This window comes from Salvelinus fontinalis, chromosome 26, assembly GCF_029448725.1.
Source record: "Salvelinus fontinalis isolate EN_2023a chromosome 26, ASM2944872v1, whole genome shotgun sequence".
Lineage (NCBI taxonomy): Eukaryota > Metazoa > Chordata > Actinopteri > Salmoniformes > Salmonidae > Salvelinus > Salvelinus fontinalis.
The window spans coordinates 35,911,372-35,938,904 of record NC_074690.1 but is presented as its reverse complement, the minus strand read 5'-3'; the positions used below and the strand labels follow the sequence as shown (position 1 = coordinate 35,938,904).

At 41.3% G+C, this 27,533-nt stretch overlaps 1 protein-coding gene across 2 annotated transcripts in view; it reads left to right on the top strand.

Annotated features, from left to right (window-relative positions):
• The window catches only part of LOC129824193 (epidermal growth factor receptor-like), a 74,980-nt gene that overhangs the window by 13,180 nt on the left and 34,267 nt on the right, over positions 1 to 27,533 (top strand). The window contains exon 1 of one of the 2 annotated variants that reach the window (XM_055883643.1): positions 7,470 to 7,750. The exons of the other annotated variant lie outside the window; for it this stretch is intronic. Within the exon in view, the coding sequence (XP_055739618.1) occupies positions 7,648 to 7,750 (103 nt within the window). The 5' untranslated portion in view covers positions 7,470 to 7,647. Of the gene's footprint in view, positions 1 to 7,469; positions 7,751 to 27,533 lie in introns of those variants that run through there. 2 annotated transcript variants of the gene reach the window in all.

The window sequence follows — 27,533 nt, the reverse complement described above, 5'->3', positions numbered from 1 at the left end:
TCCAGTAAGGCACCAGAGACATTCTTCAAAGGACAGAGGACTCGGGTTGGCAACACGGTCCATCTACCTAATAAATCAGAGTAAAGATTTATTGCATTTTCCTTCTTCAAATGGGCGGTAATTTAGAATGCATAAGATACTGTATTTACGATTTCACAGCTTCGCCTCTGTTCCAGTCTCCCGCTCTTTCACTAAAATCCCGGCCCTTTTCTTTGTGTAACAAGCTGTCATATCTATTCCGCCCGCTAGGGACGTTTTTCTGTATGACGGCCCTTTGTAATCAAGTTATGATTTAATTGTATATGTGTGATTCTGTGTGATTAGTTAGGTATTTAGTAAATAAATAATTAAACCCAATTTTGTATTGCTGATTCAACTTGTTAGCCAGGATTCTTGCAGATAATCAAGGATTTACAACTTTCAGATGAGACTGAATAAAATGACGATTAATGTGACTGCTATGGATGTAGAATATTACTAATATTACTAATTCTTTAAGAGTTTATTCGGAAGTTTATTCGGAAGATAACAGCTCTATAAATATTCTTTCGTGGTGTCCCTCTCTAGTTTATTAACATTTACATGATTAGTTCAATCAGGTAATATTAATTATGGAGAAATTATTTTATAGAATAGCATGTCATAGCAATTAATCTGGCATAGTCAAAGACACGACAGTAATCAATTCTTTTCAACATTTTAGACATCAAGTCACACAAGAACTGGGAAGTGGAGAACAAGGATATGACAGTGTTTGAAATTATATCTCAATCTCCAAGAATGCATAAAAATAGAACATTATTTTTATTCTGCGTCATTACTGCAAGGGCTATAACTCGTCTGGATTGTCCTCTATTTGAAAAAATAAATCTCATTCTGTTGTGGTTACTAACACTGTCATTACCATCACAAAGTAGAACAAAATGTAGAACATTTGCATAAAAAGGGTATACCCCTGTACTGGTTATTACTTAATCTTTCACTGTCTTTATAGCAATCAATCATATTTCAATATACTTTCCCACCAAGTTATTTTTAACAAGTAATGCATTTTACCATTACTCTAGTCATAGTCTTGGTTACCCAGAAGTAAAATTCTCAAAAAAGTTGTCACTTCCCGTTCTTGAGAGATTACCCTGGTCATTACCGCCACACAGTAATTACCACCACAATCTACACATATTTGTTAAGAAAAAATGTAAGTACACATTAAATATCATACTCCTGTCTTCTTCAGGTGTAAAGCACCTACTTGTTCTCAATATAGCTACTTAGAAATTCTAAATACATAACAATTTCAACAAGTAATTCCATATTTATGCAATAAGGAATATAAATAATTATTTATAAATGTTTATTAAAAATGTAATGTTTTTGATGTGAAAGTAATGACACCCGCACAAGATGTATTGGGGACATTTTTTATTCAATTGTAAGGCCTGGGTGTCGGAGTGTGAAGGAAAAAGCGCAGGAGCAGCAGGTGCAAATACAAATGTTCTTTAATGAACACGGAACAAACTAGGCCACCCTACTAACACACTGGGAGTCCACTATAAACTACCCCAGACACGGGGGAAAATGAACACAGTCCAGAATAACGTGAAGCACAAAACCAACACCACACTTACATACAAACAATCCCGCACAAAGAAACGTGCGGGCCGGCTGACTAAATAAGCCCAACTAATTACACCCTCATACAAAACAGGTGCACCCAATAAACACATAGGGAGGGGGAGAAAAGGATCAGTGGCAGCTAATAGGCCGGTGACGACGACCGCCGAAAGCCACCCGAACGGGAAGGAGAGCCTGCCTCGGTCGAAGTCGTGACATCAATAAAATGGTCACAGCCAATACCAGTTTATTATTCCTGATAAAATGATAAAAGTATTTATGTTGATGAAAGTATTTTTCAAGAAACATATTTTTTCCAAAATAAGACATGCCGTAGTATATCCATCGTAATTAATGGATATATGCAAAGAAATGGCAATAGAAACAAAGGTTAAACAAACGAAAATGCAGGTAGTTTGCTGTCATTTCAGCTGCTTGATGGGATTGTGTTAGCTAGCCTCCGTGGCAACCTTATTTACTTAATCAGTCCATGCCAATAGAATAGATGACCAGCCCATTTGGCTAACAACTTCAGAATCTCAGAACTAACAACTGGCTTTTTCCCAGACTATATTGAATGGTGGAAGGATGGAATAAAACAAATGTACTCATTCAAATAATGTTTTTAGTGAAAATATGTCTTTAATCTTTTTTTAATATGTTTTCAACAGTTTTATAAAAGCAATAAGACATGAGAACCCGGGAATTATTGTGAATAACAACCTCCTAAGGGCTGTTTCCCGGCCCTTAGCTTCGCGTAGGGCCTAAGAACAGCCCTTAGTCAGGAGTTATTCACACAATAATTCCAAGGTTCTCATGCCTTATTGCTTAAAGGTTTACAACACTTCTGAAAACAAGAGAACACCATAGCATTTCAGATCTGCATTTACACAAGAAAATGAAATAACATGTTTTGGTCCATGATGCTGTTGACCCAAATATAAATTAATGGCCATATTAAAAACATGTTGTTGTGACAGACCCTGCTAATCAACCTGTCCCCCTTTAACCCTGTATCAGAGCACGCACCAACCATGATTATCTGGTACTCTCCACCGCTCTCTCCCTCCCTCAGGCTGTTTGTGTAGACCCTAACCTACTCAGAGCCTCAGCCCCATACCACAGCTGTCAGCCAAGCAGAAACTCTAAACAAACACAACATAATGACCAGCTAGTCTACTGGGGATTCCTCTGAAAAGGGAGAGTGGTGGCTGAATGAAGGTAGTGGTTGGTCATCCCTCCTTTCTTTCCCTCACTACCTTTCAATTTAGCCCCTCCTCGTGTAGTTAAGACCTGTTCCTCAGGGAAAGACCTATTGGAGGACAAAACATGTTATTCACACAAAGAAGGAAAATCTTGGTAGGAAGCAGGTGTATAGTCTACTCACAGTTGACTGAAGAAGGTATTAGGAGCATCTACAGTAACTAAAAGAAAAGAAACCCAACTATGATAGCTACATGTCCATCATTATTCAACAACAACCGGACAAAGCAGTCAAACCAATGAAATGGTTAATTGAAGCAGAGCGATGGGGGATGCTGCCGTGACTATGATGTGAGGGAGGTGCCCTCCAGGTCTCAGGGCTCTGCTCTGGTTTGATCTGCATGAGAGGCACCAGCTGGACCAGGGTCCTCTCATCTAACTAAGTTATTCATTGAACGTAGGAAGAAGAAAAAAACTTGAAACCAAATGATACACAGAGAGACCCCTCCCCAATCCTCCTCAGAGAGAGAAGTATCTTGGAGGTGCGTGGAGACAGGCACACAGAGGAGGAGGGGGAGGTACTGTACAGTACTGTAAACACCATATGGCATATCATATAGGAGGGTCCTGTGTCAGTTTGAGGCTATATACCATCTGCCAGATAGACCCATCACTCCATTAGAGGTGTTGTTATGGCTTTGGGTTGGTATATCAGCATTATAAGAAGATGACAGTTCTTGTTCCTACCTATAGGTTTTGTTGCTCCAGCAGTTTTTCAGTACAGTTTTTAGTTCTGGTCAACTGACTTGGCCCCCTTTCAGAACTGTAGGATAACACTAAAATGTGGAGAACACACACAGCAGACTTGAAATGTTGAACGGGATAACTGAATCCTATTATTGTCAATGGTAGCCTGGAAATGATTTGTTCACATCATTCAGTCTGCATTAACCAGGCTATGTCAACGGTTCAGTGATATAAGAAGGCTCCAGGCACTGTGAACAAACAGCCTAACACCAATTAATTAAGAGTTAATTAGCAGAGCTGCAGAGATTACAGAACACCACCTGATATCTGTAAAGCGTCTGCTTTCCTCCAGGCAGTTTTCACTCTGTTCACACAGCTAAAACGAGCTAATATTTGAATGCGCAATGGGGACTTCACAAGATGGACAATATTTTCACTGGTCGATTCCCCTACTGTTAATGGCAACAACATTGTTTTGTGATGGATGAGATAGCATATGTACTGTATAAAAACAGTGAAACTCATATCCACACACTCATGCATGTACACAGGTACACAGGTACACACACACACACACACACACACACACACACACACACACACACACACACACACACACACACACACACACACACACACACACACACACACACACACACACACACACACACACACACACAGACAGACATTTTTGTGCTGACACAGTGAAACAGAACTTCTCTCATTGCATGTTGATGGTTTTACCGTTTCCCAACCTATCTCCCCAGGCCAATACAGTTCTTGTCAGAGCATGTGGTCTCCATAGCAGCCCATTGGGTAATACAGTAAACACTCAGAGTATATGAATGAACCTGGTTACTTTAATCCAATGGGAATCTTTCCACAAGCGGCAGACAAATCATCCTGTCCTGTTTCAACCCTTAAGGAAAGTACAGTATCAGAATGTCCATTGTACAGTACATTTAAGTGATAATGCCTGAGAAGCCAGTGTTTGGAGGATATATTGGCACGAGACAAAGTCAGCTGGCTTGATGACCAGCTGGCTTGATGAATTTATTCATACTATTTCATCCTTCCACAAGATATAGACACAAATCTTGGGTTGCTACCCAAGCCAGCTTGTCGTTTGTTCTATCGGTTCAGTTGCCAGCGACGAGACCCAGTCGTTCTGTCTTTTTGTCTGTATCTATGGACGCGACCCAGTTGTTCGTTCTAAATGTTTCATTGCCATACTGGCTGGCAACGTTCTTATCCCTTGCCTGCAACAGTAGCTAGCCAACTACAGCTAACTTACAGGCACGTCAAAAAGCGCAGCCAGAATATAAAGCAAAGTAGCTGCATTTGCATTTGTTTAAGTTGTTTTTTAGTTACATTTATTTGGATACATCCATAACTGTAAGGGGTGCGTAACTGGTGGCAGTGAAGTCAGACGCAGGAGAGCAGAATGTAACGATCCTCTTCCTGTGAATGACTGGACCAAAGCGCAGCGTGAGACGTGTTCATGATATTTTATTAAAATCAGAACACTAGAACAAAAAAATAACAAAGAGGAAAAACGAACAGTTCTGTAAGGAAACTAACAATACAGAAAACATAGAACACAAAATATAGAATGCCCACCTCAACTCACGCCCCGACCAAACCAAAATAGAGACATAAAAAGGATCTCTAAGGTCAGGGCGTGACACAGAACTAGGTAATAGCCGGAGCAGTTTAATTTCAAAACCAACGGCATAAAGAAATAATCAACATGGGTAGAAAACCTGACGCGCACCAGTAAACATGTGCACGAGCACTTACAATAAACAATTCCACACAAAGACATGGGGGGAACAGAGGGTTAAATACACAACACTTAATGAGGGAAATGAGAACCAGGTGTGTAGGAAAACAAGACAAAACAAATGGAAAATGAAAAGTGGATCGACGATGGCTAGAAGACCGGTGACGCCGACCGCCAAACGCTGCCCAAACAAGGAGAGGAACCGACTTCGGTGGAAGTCGTAACAATAACAATGAGCTAATGAGGCGCGATTTCTCCTGGCATAGAAAATGTGCTCACTTGTCAGGACACTGTTATTCAGAGGAGCTAGCAAACAACACAACTAACACAATAACTTAAAATTGAAGCTGGAACAACTAGCTAGCTGGAACAACTAACTAGCTAACAACAAACTAGCTGCACTTCGTTTCGTTTCACCTTTTTTCAAATGACATTTCTTTGTTTATATCCATAAAAATTATGCCAGCTGATTCATGATTTCGACTGGCTGAGAAACGCTGCCTGTCTCTCTCGTCCCGACTCCTGACACGTTCATTAATATGGAGATCGAATTTGAATATTGAAACAATGTTGAAAATGTCGGAGAGACAGACAGCAAGGTTTATGCAAATCTTTGCTGTTGAAAACGAAATGTTAGTCTAAAAGAAATGTGAGATAATGTCTAGATGCTTTTCATAGCCGTTGTGGAGATCAAGTTTATAAATTGCTTGGCTGGGCTGATGAGACAGTGGATTGTGCAGTCAGATTGAACAGAGTGAATAGGCATTTTAACCTCATAGATTTAGCCGGTGGTAACTTGTGAAATAGACACTGGCTGGAATGCGATTTTAACCAATCAGCATTCAGAATTAGACCCACCCGTTATATAAATAGTGAATAATCAATCCAATTTCATCATGAAAAGGTGAGACAGATCAGATCTTTTTCATGGAATATGTTGGTTTAAAATAGCCTCATTAGCCTCCCCCTGACTCCCTCCTACACTGCAGTGCACCCTTGGTCTGCTTTTCAGAGCAAGACATTTCCTCTGATACACTGCCCATGAGACATTATGTTACCTGGCTGAGAGAGAGAGGTGTATTCTATCAAACAAATGTAACAATGCCTCTTTAATCTTTCATATCTAGGGATGCCAGGGTATAGCGTACACACCATACGATGATTTAATGTTGAAAAAGCACTATAATTGATTACTTTGTTCAGTGTGATGGTAATGGCGCAAGACTGTGAGACAACTGTATTTCCTAGAAAATAATATATTTAGTGCTTCTAAAACAAAATGTATATAGAAAAATACATAGCAGAATATTAAAAGTATGGGTGTGAGACAAGGCTACAGTGCAATACAGTGAAATCCAGACAATTGAGAGCTGAAGAAAAAATATATGTGAAATAAAACTCAAAACTCAAAACAGATACACAAAAGCTTGTAGTTGCAAAATCACAGATAAATGGATTTGCCTGGCTCAGAGAAGCTGTCAGTCTCGTCAAGTTCTTTCTCATATGGCACATTGGAGATTTTTTTTAAAGACACAGAAACATTGTTGCACAGGTTGGAGAGGCAGGCAGCAAGGTTTAGACAAACAACAACTGTTACAAACCAAATGCTATGGGGAAATATTGTCTAGACATTTTTTTTTACAGGGGAGATGAAGTTTATGAATTGTGGTACATTTATGGTTCAGCACGTGGCACAAATCCCATTCAAGTCATGGGACCGATATTTACTGGACACAGCACTTAGCCGTGGTATATTGGCCATATACCACAAACCCCTGAGGTGTCTTATTGCTATTATAAACTGGTTACCAATGTAATTAGAGCAGTGAAAATGAATGTTTTGTCATAACCGTGGTATACGATCTGATATAACACGGCTGTCAGCCAATCAGCATTCAGGGCTCAAAATGTTACATTTCGCAAAAAATATATAAATCTTATTCTGTATTTTTCTGTCATTAATTGTAAATAACATCATGAGAATGTGTAGCGTCATACAGAAATGTTGAGAGAGACCCATTGGAACGTCATACCTGGTGACCCGCTTACCTGAGAGAATACATGAGAATTTACCCCAATGGTCCTCCCTACGGATGACGTCGGAAATCCCTTCCATGTCTCTTGCCTTCCTTCGAGCGCCTCGTATTGTTGAGATACACAGCCTGGAGAGGAGGAGCTGTCAAACTTACAAGTAAAGGAAAAGTCCTTCAGTTGACGCCAGCTCTCAGTTTTACTGTAAAGTTAGTTGAATTGTAGACGTAATTAGTATGGACTGACACGTTTTCATTCGGAGAGGAAGAATGAAGACGAGTTTAAAAAATACCATGGCTACACAGTTTCAAGTCTGGATCATTTTCAACTCTTTGGTCTCCTTGGTCTCGTGTGCTTTACCGGAAAAGAAAGGTAAGACAACGAACTTTGATGTGCTTATATTCGATTATTTTACTGAACATTTTTGGTATCCTAGTTGCTTTTCTTTAAATTATCAACGAAAGTTGAGGTATTTCACTGCCGTGAGCTCAATACGAACTCTCACAGATGTGGAAACTCCAGACAGCCTGCGTGGGAAAGAATCCAGGAGAGAATAACTCTTCCTGGTTATTACTTGTCTGAGACTATGTAGCACACTTGTGAAAAATAGTTAACTCACAGTGTATTATTCTTGTATAGAAAGATCGATGATATACTTTCATAGTATCGTAGGTCCTGTTTGATGTGCCAAGTAACACAGGCATGGACCAATAGACCACTACAGCGCGAACTTACAGTACGCCTTCCATGCGAAACGAAGCCGTAACCAACGCACCAGAATATTCACTCCGTTGATGATGCCCGGGAATGGAGGAGAGTTGTTTCGTAATGGCTTCCACGGTACCAGACTTTGAATAGCAACATACACTGAGTGTACAACACATTAGTAACACCTTCATAATATTGAGTTGCACTTGCTTTATCCTCAGAACAGCCTCAATTCGTTGGGGCATAGACTCTAAAAGGTGTGGAAAGCTTTCCACTGGGATGCTGGCCCATGTTGACAAACTCCATCGCGTCCCACAGTTGTCAAGTTGGCTGGATGACTTTTGGTTGGTGGACCATTCATGATATGCACTGGAAACGGTTGAGCATGAAAAATCCACCAGCTTTGCAGTTCTTGAGACACTCAAAGTGGTCCGCCTGGCACCTACTACCATACTTTAAAAGGCACTTAAATCTTTTGTCTTGATCATTCACCCTCTGAATGGCACCCATACACAATCCATGTCTCAATTGTCTCAAGGCTTAAAAATCCTTCTTTAACCGGTCTCCTCCCCTTTCACTTTAATCCAATTTCACTTTAAAATGTATGTACAACAAAAACCAACGATTGAAAGAAAAGTTCAACCGTACAACTCATGCACAAGACAAGACCTGCCTTTAAGAACAGAAAATTGTACAAGAAACAGTGCAGATCCAAAATTTGGCAACAGAATGACGGCACAAACAGCACAAACCGTCATTCTGTTACCAAACGTATAATCAACAGATAATCTGTTTAATTGATGTATGAAACAGGTTTACTGTAGAGAAAACAGTGAAGGTCTTTCTCTTGGCCTTGTTCTAAAGGTCGTGAATGTACAGGGTTATGTTAGCTAGACACAAGTGGAGCTGTTATGTCTGCTACTCTAAACTATTTCATGTGTCTGTGTTCTTCAACCATTGTAGATGTTATTTTAACCATAGTACAATTGCAATGATTCTAAAGTAGACAAATGAGTTCAGTTGCATGGCACATTGAAGGTGTTTTTTGGTTTGTGGGCCTTTCCCTACAACCCTCAAACTCAACTCTGGACCTCGAAGCCAGTTCCACTGCTTAAAAAAAAAAGAATTCCCCTCTAATCAGGGACTGATTTAGACCTTGGACACCAGGTAGGTGCAATTAATTATCAGGTAAATTAATTTACCTCCGGACCTCGTAGGGTAAGAGTTGAATAGCCCTGCCCTATAACATGTACGACTTCTGACACCAATTTAGTTTGCTTCCTCAGTAAGCATGAATAAACTAAGTAAACAGAAGTTCTGAGAGGCAGAGTAAACCCGGAGGACAAGCACCCAGTGAACTATATGTCATCCCTCAGCTGACAAGAAGGCAAATGTAGTCTTTTGGGGTGGCAATGTCGTGGAAAAAAATCTTTACAGAGATCAAAACATTTATGTTTCATTTTAGTAATGTAGGCCAGCTAGCAGAGGTTATTATTATTAGATGTTATGATTTACAATACGTGGCACTCAAACTAAGAGGACAAAAACAACAACATCAATAATGCAGACATGCTAGCAGTAATCACAGTGCTTGGATAAAAGAGTAAGATTCAATGTTCAAAAACGTCCTCATCCAAAAAGTGTGTCCTAATGTGCAGAATTCAAGTCTATTATATTTGTACACCACTGGTTTGTTTATTCACATCAAGCCTGTTAGAACAGAAGAGAAGGGTGGAATGACTCCATATCTCCCAGGAGAGGCAGGTGTAAAAAGGTGGCCCCTGGGGAGCCTCTTTAAGCCTTCATAACCTTTAGTTCCGTTGTTCATCCATCATCATCAAGTCTTATTATCATGTCCCCCAACACCACTGTAGCAGATAACAATCACAGCTTTCCAACCAATGCTCCCTACAGAGTCCCTACAAACCGTGGTCCCTGACTAGAACCTACAAACCATTCTCCCTACAGAGTCCTTACAAACCGTCGTCCCTACTGAGTCCCTACAGAGTTAACAAGTGCAACAGGTTTTATCAGCCTGTTCTAGCAAGTTCTTCTCCCAGTCCCAGCCGGTGTTCACAGAATCATAACAAGTCAGGCGTGTTTGTGAGCCAAAAGACAGATTTCCTAAATATTTCAGAGCGGCTAAACAAACCGGAACGCGCACATTGGCACCCTGTTGTAAAAGAAGTGAAACGACCCTAAATAAGGCTTTTAGAGAGTCAGTAGTTGCCTGACTGGAGAGTTGGTCTTTTTAAGTTTCAGTACACAGAACGTGAGTTTAAAAAGCTGGCGATGCATAGAATTTTGCAGAATTTCAAGCCCTGTCTGTCATAGAGTGATTCCTCCTAAAACCAGACAAAAAAAGACCATGATTTGGGGTATTTTCACAAAATGGAATCCATACAATAGTTCTTTGGAGGAAGGATTGTTGACATACACTGCATTCGGAAAGTACCAAACATTGTGCGAAATTACCGTATGATATAGTCTAACATCATTCTCCTCATTTTGGCTGATTTCAGAACAGCCATCATGTTACAGCTATGTCTCATAAAAGTAATTGAGAGGTTCGGATTGGAAAGGTATTTGGTATTTCGCTAGGATCCCCATTAGCAGGTTGTGATAGCAGCAGCTACTCTTCCTGGGGTCCACACGAAACATGAAACATGTAATAATACTGAGCATTAATAGACGTGCCGTGAGGTGTCGCTTAATCTGTTTTTTGAAACCAGGTTTGCTGTTCACTGAGTGTCGGAGGTTACACTTAAAGTGAAATGAAAGTGTTACTCAGTAGAGAGAGAAGATGCCAAGAATGTCGCATTATGTTAATGACGTTGTGGCTTGTCTTCCACGTTCAAGTCATAAAAATAAATAAATGTAGCCTACTCAAAACGAAAAACTTCTGTATCAGCATTTTCCTTGAATTTTTCTAGAGTTCTAGATAGACTATTATTTTTCTGTCCTGGGCTAAATGTCAGTGTTGAACTTTTTCAGCAGTGGTGGCAATATATAAAAACAAATTTGGAGGCCCTCGTCTTGGCTACTAGAGACAAACTTTTGCTGTGAAAATTGTTATTTTCCTGCAACTCCACAGATTTTGTCATGGGGCTGAGAGAAAATGTGCAGTTTGAAAGCTAATTTTATGCAATTCTACACATCTTGCCATGGCTTATGCTTTGTTCTTATGCTATCTAGGTGACTCAACATTATAGCAAAATCAATGTGGGCGCCGTACCCTGATATTTTTGCAATCTTAGAGATGATCTTATATAAAAAATACTTTATATAGCTCCATTATATTTTCTATATACTTTATCTGGTTTTAAGTTTATACTGAACTGTCACACAAATTGTCACACAAAAATACGTGCCGGCTCGCCACTGCTAAATGGGTATAGGGGAAACACTGGGTGGGAGAAAACCACTAACACAACCCCACAGTACTGTTCTTCCTACATAAGTGACAATAAGAAGAACTGAAAGTCCTGCCTGAGTTTGCTCTGGGGATGTGAATGCATTTAGTAGATGTTGTTATCCTGTATGCATGGGGAAGACATCAAGGCAAAGCAGTGGGCTACTGGGCTCCCTCTGTCCTTGTTGAGCTAAATTGGAGATTTGATAATGCACTTAGCAGCGATTAACCATCTCCCACAGGAAGTAGGCCCTGTCAGCTGTGTCAGTCCTACTGTGACAGCCAAGCAACCTGGCTACCCGCTTAGTGGTTGTGGTGGGATTCAGGTATAACTAGTGTTGAGAGAGATCTTCTAGTGTTCCTCCCTGCAAGTTGGCACTAGCCTGGTTCCAGATCAGTTTGTACTGTCTTGCCGACTCTATTGCTGTCATTGTCACGCCAAACAGGCTACGTTGGCGCAGCCTTTCCCCTAATCAACATCCATGGTCTCTAGCCAAGGTCCTTCCTAATACAATATTTGGTGAAAAAGATCTTCTGAATGATCTGAGAGATCTTCTCATGTTCCTTCCTGCACTTCATTGGTATTAACGATTATAAACGGTCGTCTTCTGTGAGAGGACGTCAATAGAACCCATAGAATTATCATCATCCACCCGGAAGCAATCATTTCAGCAATTATACATTACCGGGCTCGGATGCATTTCAGTCAGTGTGTCTTCCAGTGGATCTATATTTGGAGAATTCCATACGGGTTAAGATGAGTATTTGTTAAGTCAGTAACAGTTTTTGATCGGTAGAAAGGACACTTTGAAAAACATCGGCATTTTCAGATTTTTGACATTTTCTTATTGCAGACAGTCCTATGTTTTCAATGTGTCCTTTCATCACCCCTCCCCACCCCAAGCTGCCAGAGAACGACAAGAGATATGGAGGGTAGTAGTGTTCCCTTCAGCAAAATTCTGCTATTCCCAGTTAATAGGTGACTGGAGCTCTTGTATGTCTGTATGTCTAGGCAGTGAGTGAGGTATGTAGGAATACATCCAGTTCAAGTGCAACAAACCAACCTGCTATCTTTCCATTATGCTGTGTGAGAAGTATAGTCAGACTGTAGTGTATCTCCCCTATTCTTGTAGAAGAAAATATGCCATAAAGGCACAGCAGACACTGCAGGTGAAAGATTATGTTCAGGTCTGACCTGAGGAAGACCTAAGGGGCGACATATTGTCAATAAAGCATAGATTGCGTGGTGCTTATTACTAGCCTATTTATTTTTTGCCACTTAACTCCTATACTATTTTTCCACACCTTATACGATCTTATCTCAGTGCCACTGCACCGTACCAGAATCCTTAGAATCCAGCCATCATCCATTGTTTTCCATCATTTCACAAAACGCATTCCTTTTCTTTTAATATCGTCGTCGTGAGTGAAATATAGATTACAACACTTTAGTAACCCCAGAAACAGCCTGGCTGTTCATTAGAATCAAAGAGGTGCTTGCCTGGATATTGTAGCCGCTCTGACAGACCTGGGTTCAAACAGTATTGGTTGGCCATAGAATATTTTGAGTGTTTGATCAGTGCTAGATACAAAGGGTTTGCACTTTTGGGACTATCTCGTTGTTTCCATTGTGCCAGGAGTGCTCAGTCAAGTGCAGCTAAAGTGCTTGAAAGAAAACAAATACTATTTGAACCCAGGTGTGCTCTCTGATGACCTTCCCAGATTTCTCATCTGCTCAAGCCATTGTTGTGTATATGGCTTCTGGAGCATGGCCATGAGAGCTAACTGCTGCCTGGAGGGAAACCAACTCTCCCTCTCTGCTTCTCTCTTTGATAAACTGCTCTACCTCAGAGTGGCAGAGAGAGATTTCATTTGGCGAGACGAGTACAGTTTCACAGAGGTACAATGGTGGCTTTGTAGATTGCAGGTATCCAGGAAGGAACACTGATACCTCTGCTGAGGACTCTGATCTATGGCCGACATGAGCAGGGGCACCCAGCTGTGGTTCAAGGCCATATCTGGTCTTGAAGTGCTGTTAGAAATTTCACCACATGTGTCTTCATAAGCTGAAGCTACAGGAGCCCATTGTTATGGCCTGATTTCCATTCTGTCATTAGGACACCATTAATTCCAGCTTGTTATCATTATTCTGGCTTCTGTCCATTTTATGCCTTCAAGGAAATGAATCAATACGTGTCATGATAAGCAGGTCCAGAGCTGTTAGGCATACCAGATGGTAGGGGTGTGAACTAACTTTTAAATGACATTGGGACCCTTAAATGTCATGAACAGTCAATCATGTTTTTCATGAAATTGGTTGATATTTAGATGAAACCAGATCAAAGTATGATGGCAAAAGTATGAAAAATGACTGTTGCTTCTACATTGAGGAAGTTTGAACATAAAGTTACTGGTCCCCTCTGTAACTGACAGTTAACCTGTCTGTCAGGGAGCTGGAGGGAGATACACCCTCCTCCATGTCAAACACTTGGATTCAGGAGGCGGGATTACTAACGGAATAGGGTGACATCACCCTAACTCTCATTTTAATACACGAATGGTAACACGATATTCTCTTATTTAATTTAAATAAATACTGCCAACATCAGAGAAGGCGTGTTTGCGGAGGGGTATGGTTTATAAAGCTAGATGGCTACTCTCCTGGTGCCTAAATTTGACTGTAGGGTGTCATCAAATTCAATAAACCATGTACACTATTCATCTATGGCAAAGATACTTATGTCTCCCCTTTCATCTGTGTCTGGTGTTGGCTAGTTACTGGATAGCTAGGTCTTCAGCCAGCATGGAACAAAAGGGGGGGAAGGGTTGTTCACAACTCTGATACAGTTGTCATGTCAACGCATCTGTAGGTGCTGCCTGTGAACCGCATCACACGAGACATGCCAAATGGGAGACATTACAGTACCAGTCAAAAGTTTGTACACACCTACTCATTCAAAGGTTTTTCTTTATTTTCTTATATTTTCTACATTGTAGAATAATAGTGAAGACATAAAAACTATGAAAAGGCACACGGAATCATGTAGTAACCAAAAAAGTGTTGAACAAATCGAAAATTATGTTATATTTTGTATTGTTCAAAGTAGCCACCCTTTGCCTTGATGACAGCTTTGAACATTCTTGACATTCTCTCAACCGGCTTCACGAGGTAGTCATGCATTTCAATTAATGGGTGTGCCTTGTTAAAAGTTAATTTGTGGAATTTATTTCCTTAATGCATTTGAGCCAATCAGTTGTGTTGTGACAAGGTATGTGGTGTACAGAAGATAGCCCTATTTGGTAAAAGACCAAGTCCATATTATGGCAAGAACAGCTCAAATAAGCAAAGAAAAATGACAGTCCATCATTACTTTAAGACATGAAGGTCAGTCGATCCAGAAAACTTCAAGAACTTTCTTCAAGTGCAGTCGCAAAAACCACCAAGCGCTATGACGAAACTATCTCTCATGAGGACCGCCACACGAAAGGAAGACCCAGAGGATAAGTTCATTAGAGTTAACTGCACCTCAGATTGCAGCCCAAATAAATGCTTCACCGAGTTCAAGTAACAGACACATCTCAACATCAAGTGTTTTTTTTTATTTTATTTATTTCACCTTTATTTAACCAGGTAGGCAAATTGAGAACACGTTCTCATTTACAATTGCGACCTGGCCAAGATAAAGCAAAGCAGTTCGACACATACAACACATAGTTACACATGGAGTAAAACAAACATACAGTCAATAATACAGTGAAAAATAAGTCTATATACAATATGAGCAAGTGAGGTGAGATAAGGGAGGTGAAGGCAAACAAAATATATATATATAAATAAATAAAAATATAAAAAGGCCATGGTGGCGAAGTAAATACAATATAGCAAGTAAAAAAAAGTTAAAAAAGTAGAGATAGTAGAGATAGAAAAAAGTAGAGATAGAAATAATGGGGTGCAAAGGAGCAAAATAAATAAATAAATAAATACAGTAGGTAAAGAGGTAGTTGTTTGGGCTAAATTATAGATGGGCTATGTACAGGTGCAGTAATCTATGAGCTGCTCTGACAGCTGGTGCTTAAAGCTAGTGAGGGAGATAAGTGTTTCCAGTTTCAGAGATTTTTGTAGTTCGTTCCAGTCATTGGCAGCAGAGAACTGTAAGGAGAGGCGGCCAAAGGAAGAATTGGTTTTGGGGGTGACCAGAGAGATATACCTGCTGGAGCGCGTGCTACAGGTAGGTGCTGCTATGGTGACCAGCGAGCTGAGATAAGGGGGGACTTTACCTAGCAGGGTCTTGTAGATGACCTGGAGCCAGTGGGTTTGACGACGAGTATGAAGCGAGGGCCAGCCAACGAGAGTGTACAGGTCGCAGTGGTGGGTAGTATATGGGGCTTTGGTGACAAAACGGATGGCACTGTGATAGACTGCATCCAATTTATTGAGTAGGGTTTTGGAGGCTATTTTGTAAATGACATCACCGAAGTCGAGGATTGGTAGGATGGTCAGTTTTACAAGGGTATGTTTGGCAGCATGAGTGAAGGATGCTTTGTTGCGGAATAGGAAGCCAATTCTAGATTTAACTTTGGATTGGAGATGTTTGATGTGAGTCTGGAAGGAGAGTTTACAGTCTAACCAGACACCTAGGTATTTGTAGTTGTCCACATATTCTAAGTCAGAGCCGTCCAGAGTAGTGATGTTGGACAGGCGGGCAGGTGCAGGCAGCGATCGGTGTTCAGAGGAGACTGCGTGAATCAGGCCTTCATGGTCAAATTGCAGCAAAGAAACCACTACTAAAGGACACTAATAATAAGAAGAGACTTCCTTGGGCCATGAAACATCAGCAATGGACATGGACATTAGACCTTTGGAAATCTCTTTGGTCTGTTGAGCCCAAATGTGAGATTTTTGGATCCAACCAACGTGTCTTTGTGAGAAGCAGAGTAGGTGAACGGATGATCTCGGGGAGGGACCTACCTGAATTTGTCCAATAGAAACTCGTTTTAGTTCTGTTTTACAATTCTTTGGACTAATGATTCCACCCTTGCTCTTTCTCTTCGCTAATGATGTGAGTGTGTTCAGTCTTTGGTCTGTTGCATGTAGAATATCCTAGCCTATTCATTGATCATAGGCTCTGCTTTACTGACGTTGCGAGACATTGCAAGCCAAGAAATTGCAAGATACATCATTCCATTAGGACATACAGCTTTTGATTGCCAATAGATAGGCCTAGTGCACGGTTCTGACTGTCTGCCTGGTGGCCGACCTGCCTATACTGTGCCCCTCCCCTCTCTCTCCGTCCCTCGCTAGCTCACTATGAAAGATGCAAGAGTTTGTGTTCTAATAAATCTCCATTCCAAAAATACTGAATCTTAACCTAGCGGAATCTAATCTTGACACTCAGAAATGGGAGTCGACACCAGGAGTTGACGTACAAGGAGTCGAGGAATTAACAGTTGGAAAAATGGCAGAGAAAGGCAAGCGACAGCAATGAAGTCCTGTATGGCAATACTTTGAGAAGTTCAATGAGAAGGAAATGCAAACTTTGCGAGGTGGAATTGAGGTTGGCCTAAAGTAATGGTAGTACAGGTGCAATGCTTAACCATCTGAAAGGGACGCACCGTGAGACCCAAACCATTGCTGGAAGCAGAACAGCTGCATTGTTAATTCACATGGAATTGAATGCATTTTTCTTTTAGTTCAATGGGAAACCGATAAAACAATGGCAGTTTAAACATCAAGGAATGTTTTCCATTTGTCACCCCCTACCAGATGGTCAGCAGTGATTTCAGTGATATATTATTCAGTTCATATAAGGAAATCAGTCAATAAATAAATTCTATGGATTTCACATGACTGGGAATACAGATATGCATCTGTTGGTCACAGATACCTTTTAAAAAATAGGTAGGGGCGTGGATCAGAAAACCAGTCAGCATCTGCTGTGACCACAATTGGCCTCATGCAGCGTTACACATCTCCTTCTCATAGAGTTGATCAGGCTGTTGATTGTGGCCTGTGGAATGTTGTCCCACTCCTCTTCAAAGGCTGTGCGAAGTTGGTGGATATTGGCAGGAACTGGAACACGCTGTCATACACGTCGATCCAGAGCATTCCAAACATGCTCAATGGGTGACATGTCTGGTGAGTATGCAGGCCATGGAAGAACTGGGACATTTTCAGCTTCCAGGTATTGTGTACAGATCCATGTGACATGCGGCCGTGCATTATCATGCTGAAACATAGTGATGATTGCGGATGAATGGCACGACAATGGGTTTCAGGATCTCGTCACGGTATCTCTGTGAATTGAAATTGCCATTGATACAATGTAATTCAGTTCATTGTCCGTAGCTTATGCCTGCCCATACCATAACCTCACCACCACCATGGGGCACTCTGTTCCCAACGTTGACATCAGCAAACCGCTCGCCCACACGACGCCATACACGCTGTCTGCCATCTGCCCGGTACAGTTGACACTGGAATTCATCCGTGAAGAGCACACTTCTCCAGCGTGCCAGTGGCCATCGAAGGTGAGCATTTGCCCACTGAAGACAGTTACGACGCCGAACTGCAGTCAAGTCAAGACTCTGGTAAGGACAACAAGCACGCAAATGTGCTTCCCTGAGACGGTTTCTGAGTTTGTGTAGAAATTCTTTGGTTGTGCAAACCCACAGTAATCATCAGCTGTCCGGGTGGCTGTTCTCAGATGATCCCGCAGGTGAAGAAACCAGATGTGGAGGTCATGGGCTGGCTTAGTTACACGTGGTCTGCGGTTGTGAGGCCGGTTGGACATACTGCCAAATTCTCTAAAATGACGTTGGAGGCAGCTTATGCTTTATTACAGACAGAAATACTCCTCAGCGCCAAAACTTGAGACATATGTGACATTGTGCTGTGTGACAAAACTGCACATTGTAGAGTGGCCTTTTATTGTCCCCAGCACAAGGTGCACCTGTGTAATGATCATGTTGTTTAATCAGCTTCTTGATATGCCACACCTGTTAGGTGGATGGATTATCTTGGCAAAGGAGACATGCTCATTAAGAGGGATGTAAACACATCTGAGAGAAATAAGCTTTTTGTGGATATGGAACATTTCTGTCATCTTTTATTTCAGCTCATAAAACATGGGACCAACACTTTGCATGTTGCGTTTATATTTTTGTTCAGTGTAGATATGCTTTGGAGAAGGGGCTTTGTCTGCATGTAGTTACTAGAGTTGGGCGATATGGACAAAAATACATATCGCGATAAATTGTCTGAATTGATGCGATAACGATAAATGGAACAATAAGTTTATAACATTAATGTGCATCAAATAAATTGTTTTATTATCCTTTAAACTACTACTACTAGTTTTATGGTTGTAGCCATCAATTGTCTCATTAATCGTCACCCATATTACAAAACATATTTCATTTTAAACTTCACATCTCTCTAGTATAGGCTACTTATCGCATTGAATGATATCAGCAAAATGCCTGGGATAAGTGATCGGTATGGTCGGTATCGATCATTTTTGGTTTATTGTCCCAGCCCCAGTAGTTATTCATTGAGGTGATTTCAATCCTTTGTAGGTACATGGTAACAGAGTAATGGAGTGCTTTTATAGCCTTTCCATGATCCAGTGGGTCATCTGTGGCTGTGTGAGAGGCTCCAGTGGAAAGAGACGCAGGAATTTAGGCTGGAAAAATGAGCTAAAGGCCCTGCTGCTATCTTACCATCTCAACAGGTGCAGGCCAGGAAAACAGTGTACCAGGAAAACAGCCCATTGCTCACTTGAGTTCTGCGACCCCTTATACTGATTGCGATGCAGCCATATTTTACTAATAAAAAAAGTTGATCAGATAACACAGATTGTGAATTAAATGCTTTGACTGAGTATTTTTCTTCCCCATAAACAAAATCACTGTCAACATCCTTTATTTTATAGAGGCAGGTTATCACAGTATGATTGCGTGCAATTATGTTTTTTCTCTCCAAATATTTCGATTAGTAAGGTTAAAGCACACAGATAACCTAAATATTTTGTATGTTTTTGCATAATCAATAAACTCTGCATATGCTGTAACAGTTTAAGTATATAGCAGCACACAGCTATTCAAATATTGAACTGCAATAATGGCACAAAGATTGGCAGTTGTTCTTCTATGTTGTAAAAGTTAAAAGACCAGAGGCCTAAGTACAAAAGGGGTTTTATGTAATACTATATAGATGTCAGCTAATCGAAAACTTAAAGAACTCACTTCCAGTTCCTTGCTTGTTTTTTGGCTGTTTGGTTGGCTAGTAGGCAAATTAATGTGTTTTCTACCGTGGCCTAAGTCTATCCTGTAGGTCCTCTCTCTCTCTCTCTCTCTCTCTCTCTCTCTCTCTCTCTCTCTCTCTCTCTCTCTCTCTCTCTCTCTCTCTCTCTCTCTCTCTCTCTCTCTCTCTCTCTCTCTCTCTCTCTCTCTCTCTCTCTCTCTCTCTCTCTCTCTCTCTCTCTCTCTCTCTCTCTCTCTCTCTCTCTCTCTCTCTCTCTCTCTCTCTCTCTCTCTCTCTCTCTCTCTCTCTCTCTCTCTCTCTCTCTCTCTCACACACACACACACACACACACACACACGTTCACTCTTTCACACGCTCTCTCTCTCTCTCACACTCTCTCTCCTCTTGACTCCTCTCACAACTAAATCTGGCTCTTCAACAGATGAAACAGTGACTGGAATCTTTCTTCTCTGTCAACCAAAAAAGGATGATGTTAACACCTGAAAATCAAAGATACACATACAACCTTCAGAAAAACAGGGTCAGATTCTTGACATTTGGTTTGGAATATTGCCACATTTCCGTGCTATCCCTCAGTTGCCTATCATAGTCTTTTCTTTCATCTTCATACACTCCCTAACACGTTGCATCATATTTAGATACCAGAGCCTGGAATTTCTCGTTTTCTCATCATTCGAGGTGTGGTAACTTCAGTAACAAGCCTACCCTTGGGTCTTTAAGCAGAACATTTCTGTGGAATATGACTTGCACAAAAAGGATTCCCCCATTGGGAAGAGAACAATAGCTCCACAAACAAAACAAGTTGTCTTCGCTTTCCCAAACCGTCCTTGGGGCTGGATCAAGGGAGGTGGCTGTCTGATTTCAATAATGGGTGCGTTTTCCTAATACCAATACCTACATTTTAGCCTCTTCCTTTGTGGTCCTCCCATCGGTCTAATAAACAACATGGTTATATTAAAGCTCTATATGAGTCATATGTTTGTTTCAGACCCCTTGACTTTTTCCACATTTCGTTATGTTACAGCCTTATTCTAAAATTGATTAAATAAAAAATGGTCCTCATCAATCTACACACAATAGCCCATAATTACAAAGCTAAAACAGTTTTTCAGACATTTTTGCAAATGTATTAGAAATAACATACAGAAATACTTTTTACATAAGTATTCAGACCCTTTGCTATATAACTGGAAATTGAGCTCAGATGCATCCTGTTTCCATTGATCATCCTTGAGATGTTTCTACAACTTGATTGGAGTCCAACTGTGGTAAATTCAATTGATTGGGGATGATTTGGGGAGGCATACACCTGTCTATATAAGATCCCACAGTTGACAGTGCATGTCAGAGCAAAACCCAAGCCATGAGGTCGAAGGGATCGTCCGTAGAGCTCTGAAACAGGATTGTGTCAAGGCACAGATCTGGGGAAGGGTACCAAGGTCTCCAAGAACACAATGGCCTCCCTCATTCTTAAATGGAAGAAGATTGGAACCACCAATACTCTTCCTAGTGCTGGCCTCCCGGCCAAACTGAGCTATAGGGGGAGAAGGGCCTTGGTCAGTGAGGTAAGCAAGAACCCGATGGTCACTCTGACAGAGCTCCAGAGTTCCTGTGTGAAGAAGGGATATCCTTCCAGAAGCACAACCGTCTCGGCAGCACTCCACCAATCAGGCCTTTATGGTAGAGTGGCCAGACGGAAGCCACTCCTCAGTAAAAGGCACATGGCAGCGAGCTTGGAGTTTGCCAAAAAGCACCTAAAGGACTCAGACCGAGAAACAAGATCCTCTGGTCTGATGAAACCAAGATTGAACTCTTTGGCCTGAATGGCAAGCATCACGTTTGGAGGAAACCTGGTGCTATCCCTACGGTGAAGCATGGTGATGGCAGCATCATGCTATGGGGATGTTTTTCAGCGGCAGGGACTGGGAGACTAGTCAGGATCGAGGGAAAGATGAAACTGAGAAAAGTACAGAGAGATCCTTGGGGAAAACTGCTCCAGAGCGCTCAGGACCTCAGGCTGGGGCGAAGGTTCACCTTCCAACAGGACAACGACCCTAAGCACACAGGCAAAATAACGCATGAGTGACTTTGGAACAAGTCGCTGAATGTCCTTGAATGGCCCAGCCAGAGCCCAGACTTGAACCCGATCGAACATCTCTGGAGAGACCTAAAAATAGCTGGGTCTGAATACTTATGTAAATGTAATATTTCATTAATATATATTAATGGGGCGGCAGGTAGCCTAGTGGTTAGAGTGTTGGACTAGTAACGAAAATGTTGCAAGATCGAATCCCCGAGCTGACAAGGTACAAATCTGTCATTCTGCCCCTGAACAAGGCAGTTAACCCACTGTTCCTAGGCTGATATTGAAAGTAAGAATTTGTTCTTAACTGACTTGCCTGGTTAAGTAAAGGTTAAAAAAATATATATCTATAATATTTTTTGTGCTAATATAAATAAATAAAAATGTTTTAGCTTTTTCATTATGGGGTATTGTGTGTAGATTGATGAGGGGGAAAAAAATGTAATCCATTGTAGAATAAGGCTGTAATGTAACAAAATGTTGAAAAAGTCTAGGTGTCAGAATACTTTCCCGAAAGCACTGTATATAGTTCATTTGTCCGCTTGTACATGTACATTCATATTCTCCATATGTTCTGAATCTATAATTATTGAGATTCAGCATGTTTGCCTTCTAATTTCCTCTGAGTTGTAGATCGAGGCTTGTTTTATGATATCCTGATTTTTAGGAATTCCTATTCACTATATAATGCACTGCTTTTGGTTAGAACCTCGTCTGTCTGTCTGTCTCTCCGTCTGTCTGTCTGTGTGGTTCAATTTTTGTCCCCCCAAAATATTTGATGTAGTAATTTGAGATTTTCCCCTGGTGTCAGACAGATACATGTCGGTCTCTGTTGTAATGTGTATATATGACATGTGACCTGTGATTTGTCAACCTGAGTCTGACTGCTGTAAAGCAGATGTGATTTTCCACACCTGAGGCACTTTCACACTTACACTGTCTCCCGGAGAGAAAACATTTCCTCGAAACCTCATGTAAGACTCTAAACCTCATGTAAGACTAGACTCTAAACCTCATGTAAGACTAGACTCTAAACCTCATGTAAGACTAGACTCTAAACCTCATGTAAGACTAGACTCTAAACCTCATGTAAGACTAGACTCTAAACCTCATGTAAGACTAGACTCTAAACCTCATGTAAGACTAGACTCTAAACCTCATGTAAGACTAGACTCTAAACCTCATGTAAGACTAGACTCTAAACCTCATGTAAGACTAGACTCTAAACCTCATGTAAGGCTAGACTCTAAACCTCATGTAAGACTAGACTCTAAACCTCATGTAAGGCTAGACATAAAACACATCGTAGATGATTTATGTGAAGGCACGTGTGTGTGTATTTTAGATAGAAGTACAGGGCAATTCCACGGTAACATGATGCTGAATGATGCTGAAACTCAGATTTTTCACTTTAAAGTGTATGTCAAACAAAAATCTATGTTAACAAGTTTTTAGAAGTCATCCTGGTGCATAGAGTTGTATGGTTTGTTTAACTTTAGTATCATTGTTTTTTGTTTGGCATACATTTTGAGTTTCAGCATCATTCTGTTACTGTGGAATTGCCGTACATCATTTAAAAGCATATACAAATGTACAGTGCATACACTCACCAGCCAGTTTATTAGGTACACCACGTTCACGAAAATGGATCGTTCCTACAGACAGTGAGTCACGTGGCTGTGGCTATTAAAAGCAGGCAGACCGGCATCGAGGCATTCAGTTACTGTTCGATTGAAAGTTAGAATGGGCAAAACTAGTGACCTAAGCAATTTTGAGCGTGGTATGATCATTCGTCCCAGGCACGCCTGATCCAGTATCTCAGAAACGACCGCCCTCCTGGGCTTTTCAAGCACGACAGTGTCTAGGGTTTCCCGAGAATGGTGTGACCAAACAAAAAATATCAGCGGCACTCCTGTGGCGCAAACATCTCATTGATGAGAGAGGTCGAAGGAGAATAGCAAGAATCGTGCAAGCTAACAGGCGGTCCACTAACAGACAAATAACTGCGCAGTTCGCAGTTCAACAGTGGCGCGCAGAACGGCATCTAGGAACGCACAACTTATCGATCCTTGTCACGGATATTGTGTAACAGTATAACTTTAGACCGTCCCCTCGCCCCGACACGGGCGCGAACCAGGGTCCCTCTGCACACATCAACAACTGACACCCACGAAGCGTCGTTACCCATCGCTCCACAATAGCCGCGGCCCTTGCAGAGTAAGGGGCAACACTACATCTAGATTTCAGAGCAAGTGATGTAACTGATTGAAACGCTACTAGCGCGTACCCGCTAACTAGCTAGCCATTTCACATCCGTTACAATTGCAGCAGACGACCATAACGAGTTCCACTCGTATCAGCTATAAACAAGAAGAAGCGACTCCAGTGGGCACGCGATCACCAACACTGGACAACTGAGGAGTGTAAAAGCACCGCCTGGTGTGGAGAAAATAAATCTTGGTTCCTGTTGCGTCATGCTGATGGCAGAGTCAGGATATGGCGTAAGCATAGTCCATGGACTATGGACCCATCCTGGTGTCAACGCGTGCAGGCTGGTGGCGGTACCAATGTCCAATCTGCAGCAACTGCATGACGCCATCGCATCACCATGGACCAACATCCTTGTGGAACGTTTCCGTCTTGTAGAATCCATGCCCTGAAGAATTCAGGATGTTCTGGAGGCAAAGGTACTAGATGGTTGTATCTAATAAACTGCCAGGTGATTGTGTGTGTGTGTATACGAATGTACAACTTGCCTGCTAAAGGTAAAATTGTCTTGCCTCAACCCGGTAGAGAGAACTCAAATGTCTTACAAAACCAAGCGAGCAAAGAGATTCAGGTGGAAATCCTGTCATGTCTTGTCAGTGAGTTTTCATTGCTTGACTACATGTAACTACAGAATGGCATGTTTTCTTTCCCAATGATGGCAGTGCATGCTTTAGTTCAATGGGTGTGGTAAAATAGTTGGTCAAGGCCTATATAACTTTAAATGTTCTACTAAAGCTGCTTTCAGTGCATAGAGCCTGAACATTTTTGCAGACGAATAGCCATTGTTTGGTCTAAACGTGACAGAATTTTAAACACAACTGATTGTGCTTCCCGCAAGGCCATGGCTGAAGAAAACAACTGAGCCAATAACGTGATATTATTGCCCTTAAGAATTCCTCTGTTTCTACTGCAAATACATTTGTCATCTCAGGATACCAACACTGACAGACTTTCAGCCTGGATAACTTTGCATTTTGTAACCCCATCTATCTGCCTGTAAACCGTCAGAAAACCACCGTCAAGTACAGTACTATCACAGTCAAATCCAAATATAACCAAATGTTAATTGTCACTTGCTTCGTTAACAACAGGTGTAGACTAACAGTAAAATGCTTACTTACGGGTCCTTTCCCAACAATGCAGAGCTAAAGATAAAAGATAAATCAGAATAAAACAATAGTGACACAATGAATAAATACAAGGCAGTGTTCCTCTAAAAGTTCCTGTGGTAAGAAGAAAAGACGTGCTAAACAGAACAACCGTCAAGTGATACATTAACGCCCCCGCCCAGCTTCATTCTTCAAAACCCTTCTGTAAATAACTACAACATGTCTGAATAATGTTGACAAGGGAGCTAAAATCGAAGAAAGAAAAAAACATGGGGCTACATTCTGAAGTCAGGCATGCTTTAGGCCTACAAGCAGAGCACTGGCGTTGTGTGTGATCCCACTGGCTCCGGATCAACAGCCTCGTTGACACCACTCGTTCTGAAGGCTGGATGAACTAAACACACACAAGGTCCCAAGCTTTACCCAACGGGCCAGTTGAGCTGCCTGTAACATCAACAGACTGAGTGCTGTCCTGTTTGGTTGTTACATTTTCCAATGCACTTGTTATAGATGCTAGAGGGATGGGGGGGGGGGGGGGGTTATTTATTTATTAGCCATTCTTTTTCTTTTTTATAATCTTATTTTTATTTAATGAAATGTATTGACTGAAGATTACACAATACAACAGCAGTACTGTTGTACCTGTATGCATGATTATACAGTATGTACTATTATTATTACTACTGAATTGAACTGTATTTCATTATCGTCATTGCATTATACTGTATTTACTGAAATGCTGTACCAGTATACTGCTTTGGCAATATCTACAAACTGTACTTCATGCCAATAAATCAATCTGAATCTGAATTTGAGAGAGAAGAGAAAACAGAAAAGGGAGAAAAAGGGAGAGAGAGAAGATTAGGGAAATAGTGTGAGCCGAGCGAGCGCCGACTCAGAGAGACAGAAACAGAGGGAGAGAGAGAAGAAGGGGGATGAAAGAGAAAGCTGAATGCACGTGCATTCAGCCACTGATCCAAACAGACCAAACCTGAATGTATAGCCCCATCTCCGTGGAAACCACAACCAGGTTGGACAAAAGGTTCTTTCTCCAGGGCTTTGGCGTCTGCTGTGACACTGGCTTATCTGTTTTCTGGGGTGTTAATGGGCTGTGCAGACATGACTTTTAGACACATTGTTATTTAACCCTTTGTCAACACTGGGAGAAAGGCCAGTTCCTTGGCTGATATTTATTGGCACGAGAGAATGCCCTTAGATGGGTCAATGTTTCAGATAATAAGGCCGGAATATCCTGAATTGAACTGATGTAACTTTCTGTTAAAAAAATGTAGGCATAAAGCAACTGGTCCAACTTCACATTTAGTCATTAAAGATTTGTGTTAACATATTATTTAGTTAGCGTAAGCTAACTACTGTGCAGGCACGTGATAAAACTACAATACGAGTACTGAAGAAGTTGGAGGGAATTGGTAAACCTTCTGTTCACAAATGTCTATATTAGTACCTACTGTATGTTACCGGGGAGGAAATGATGGCATAGGCTTATCCCTGTATGAGGTATAGACATGATGATAGGGCAGCAGGCAGCATGTCATAGCCAGGCCGGGCAGTGTGTCTCACCCTCCAGTACAGCCTTTGCGAGCTCAGACAAATCTCAGCTCTGAAACAATGTTCTATCATCCACAGTTCTTTACTGCAGGGAGGAGCTGCTTGTTGATATCTAGTGGGTATCATCACTCACTATCAATAGCATAGAGATTATCTGTGATTTTGTATGTCGTTTGATTAACTTGAGATACTGGTCAGCGGGGCTGTGACTCTTCTTGACATTTAGTGTCAATATCGAGTTGGCATCCCATACCCTATCAATAAGTCATTTGTTTATTCAACTCGATGTTTAAGATATTGATCACTGTTCTGCGTGAGCGTGATGGCCCATCTCTCACCTTTGTAACTGTCTGGGCTTGTCGGTTCAACCAACTGATGCCTCATTGCACTTAAAATGTATTTCCTGGTGGGAGACAGTCTTTTTTTAAAGGCGAAACAACTTAATGGCCACATGTTGTCATAATGGGAGCCAGAAGGCTGCAAAAAAGTTTCCCATCTGTAGAACAGGGCATGATTGATGTTCTCATTCCTTGTCCACAGAGACTGTACTATGTTACCTTACGTTCAACCTGTTTATTTATAGAGGTTAGTCTTGTTGAGATAAAATCTCTGTCAAAAGAGACCTGGTTGACATTACCATATTAGGGCAGGTATTTCATAATATCCCCATATATTGCATGTCATTATAGCATCATGAGTTGCCTAATCTAGAGCAGACGGTTGAAATATTATTGGAAATAAAT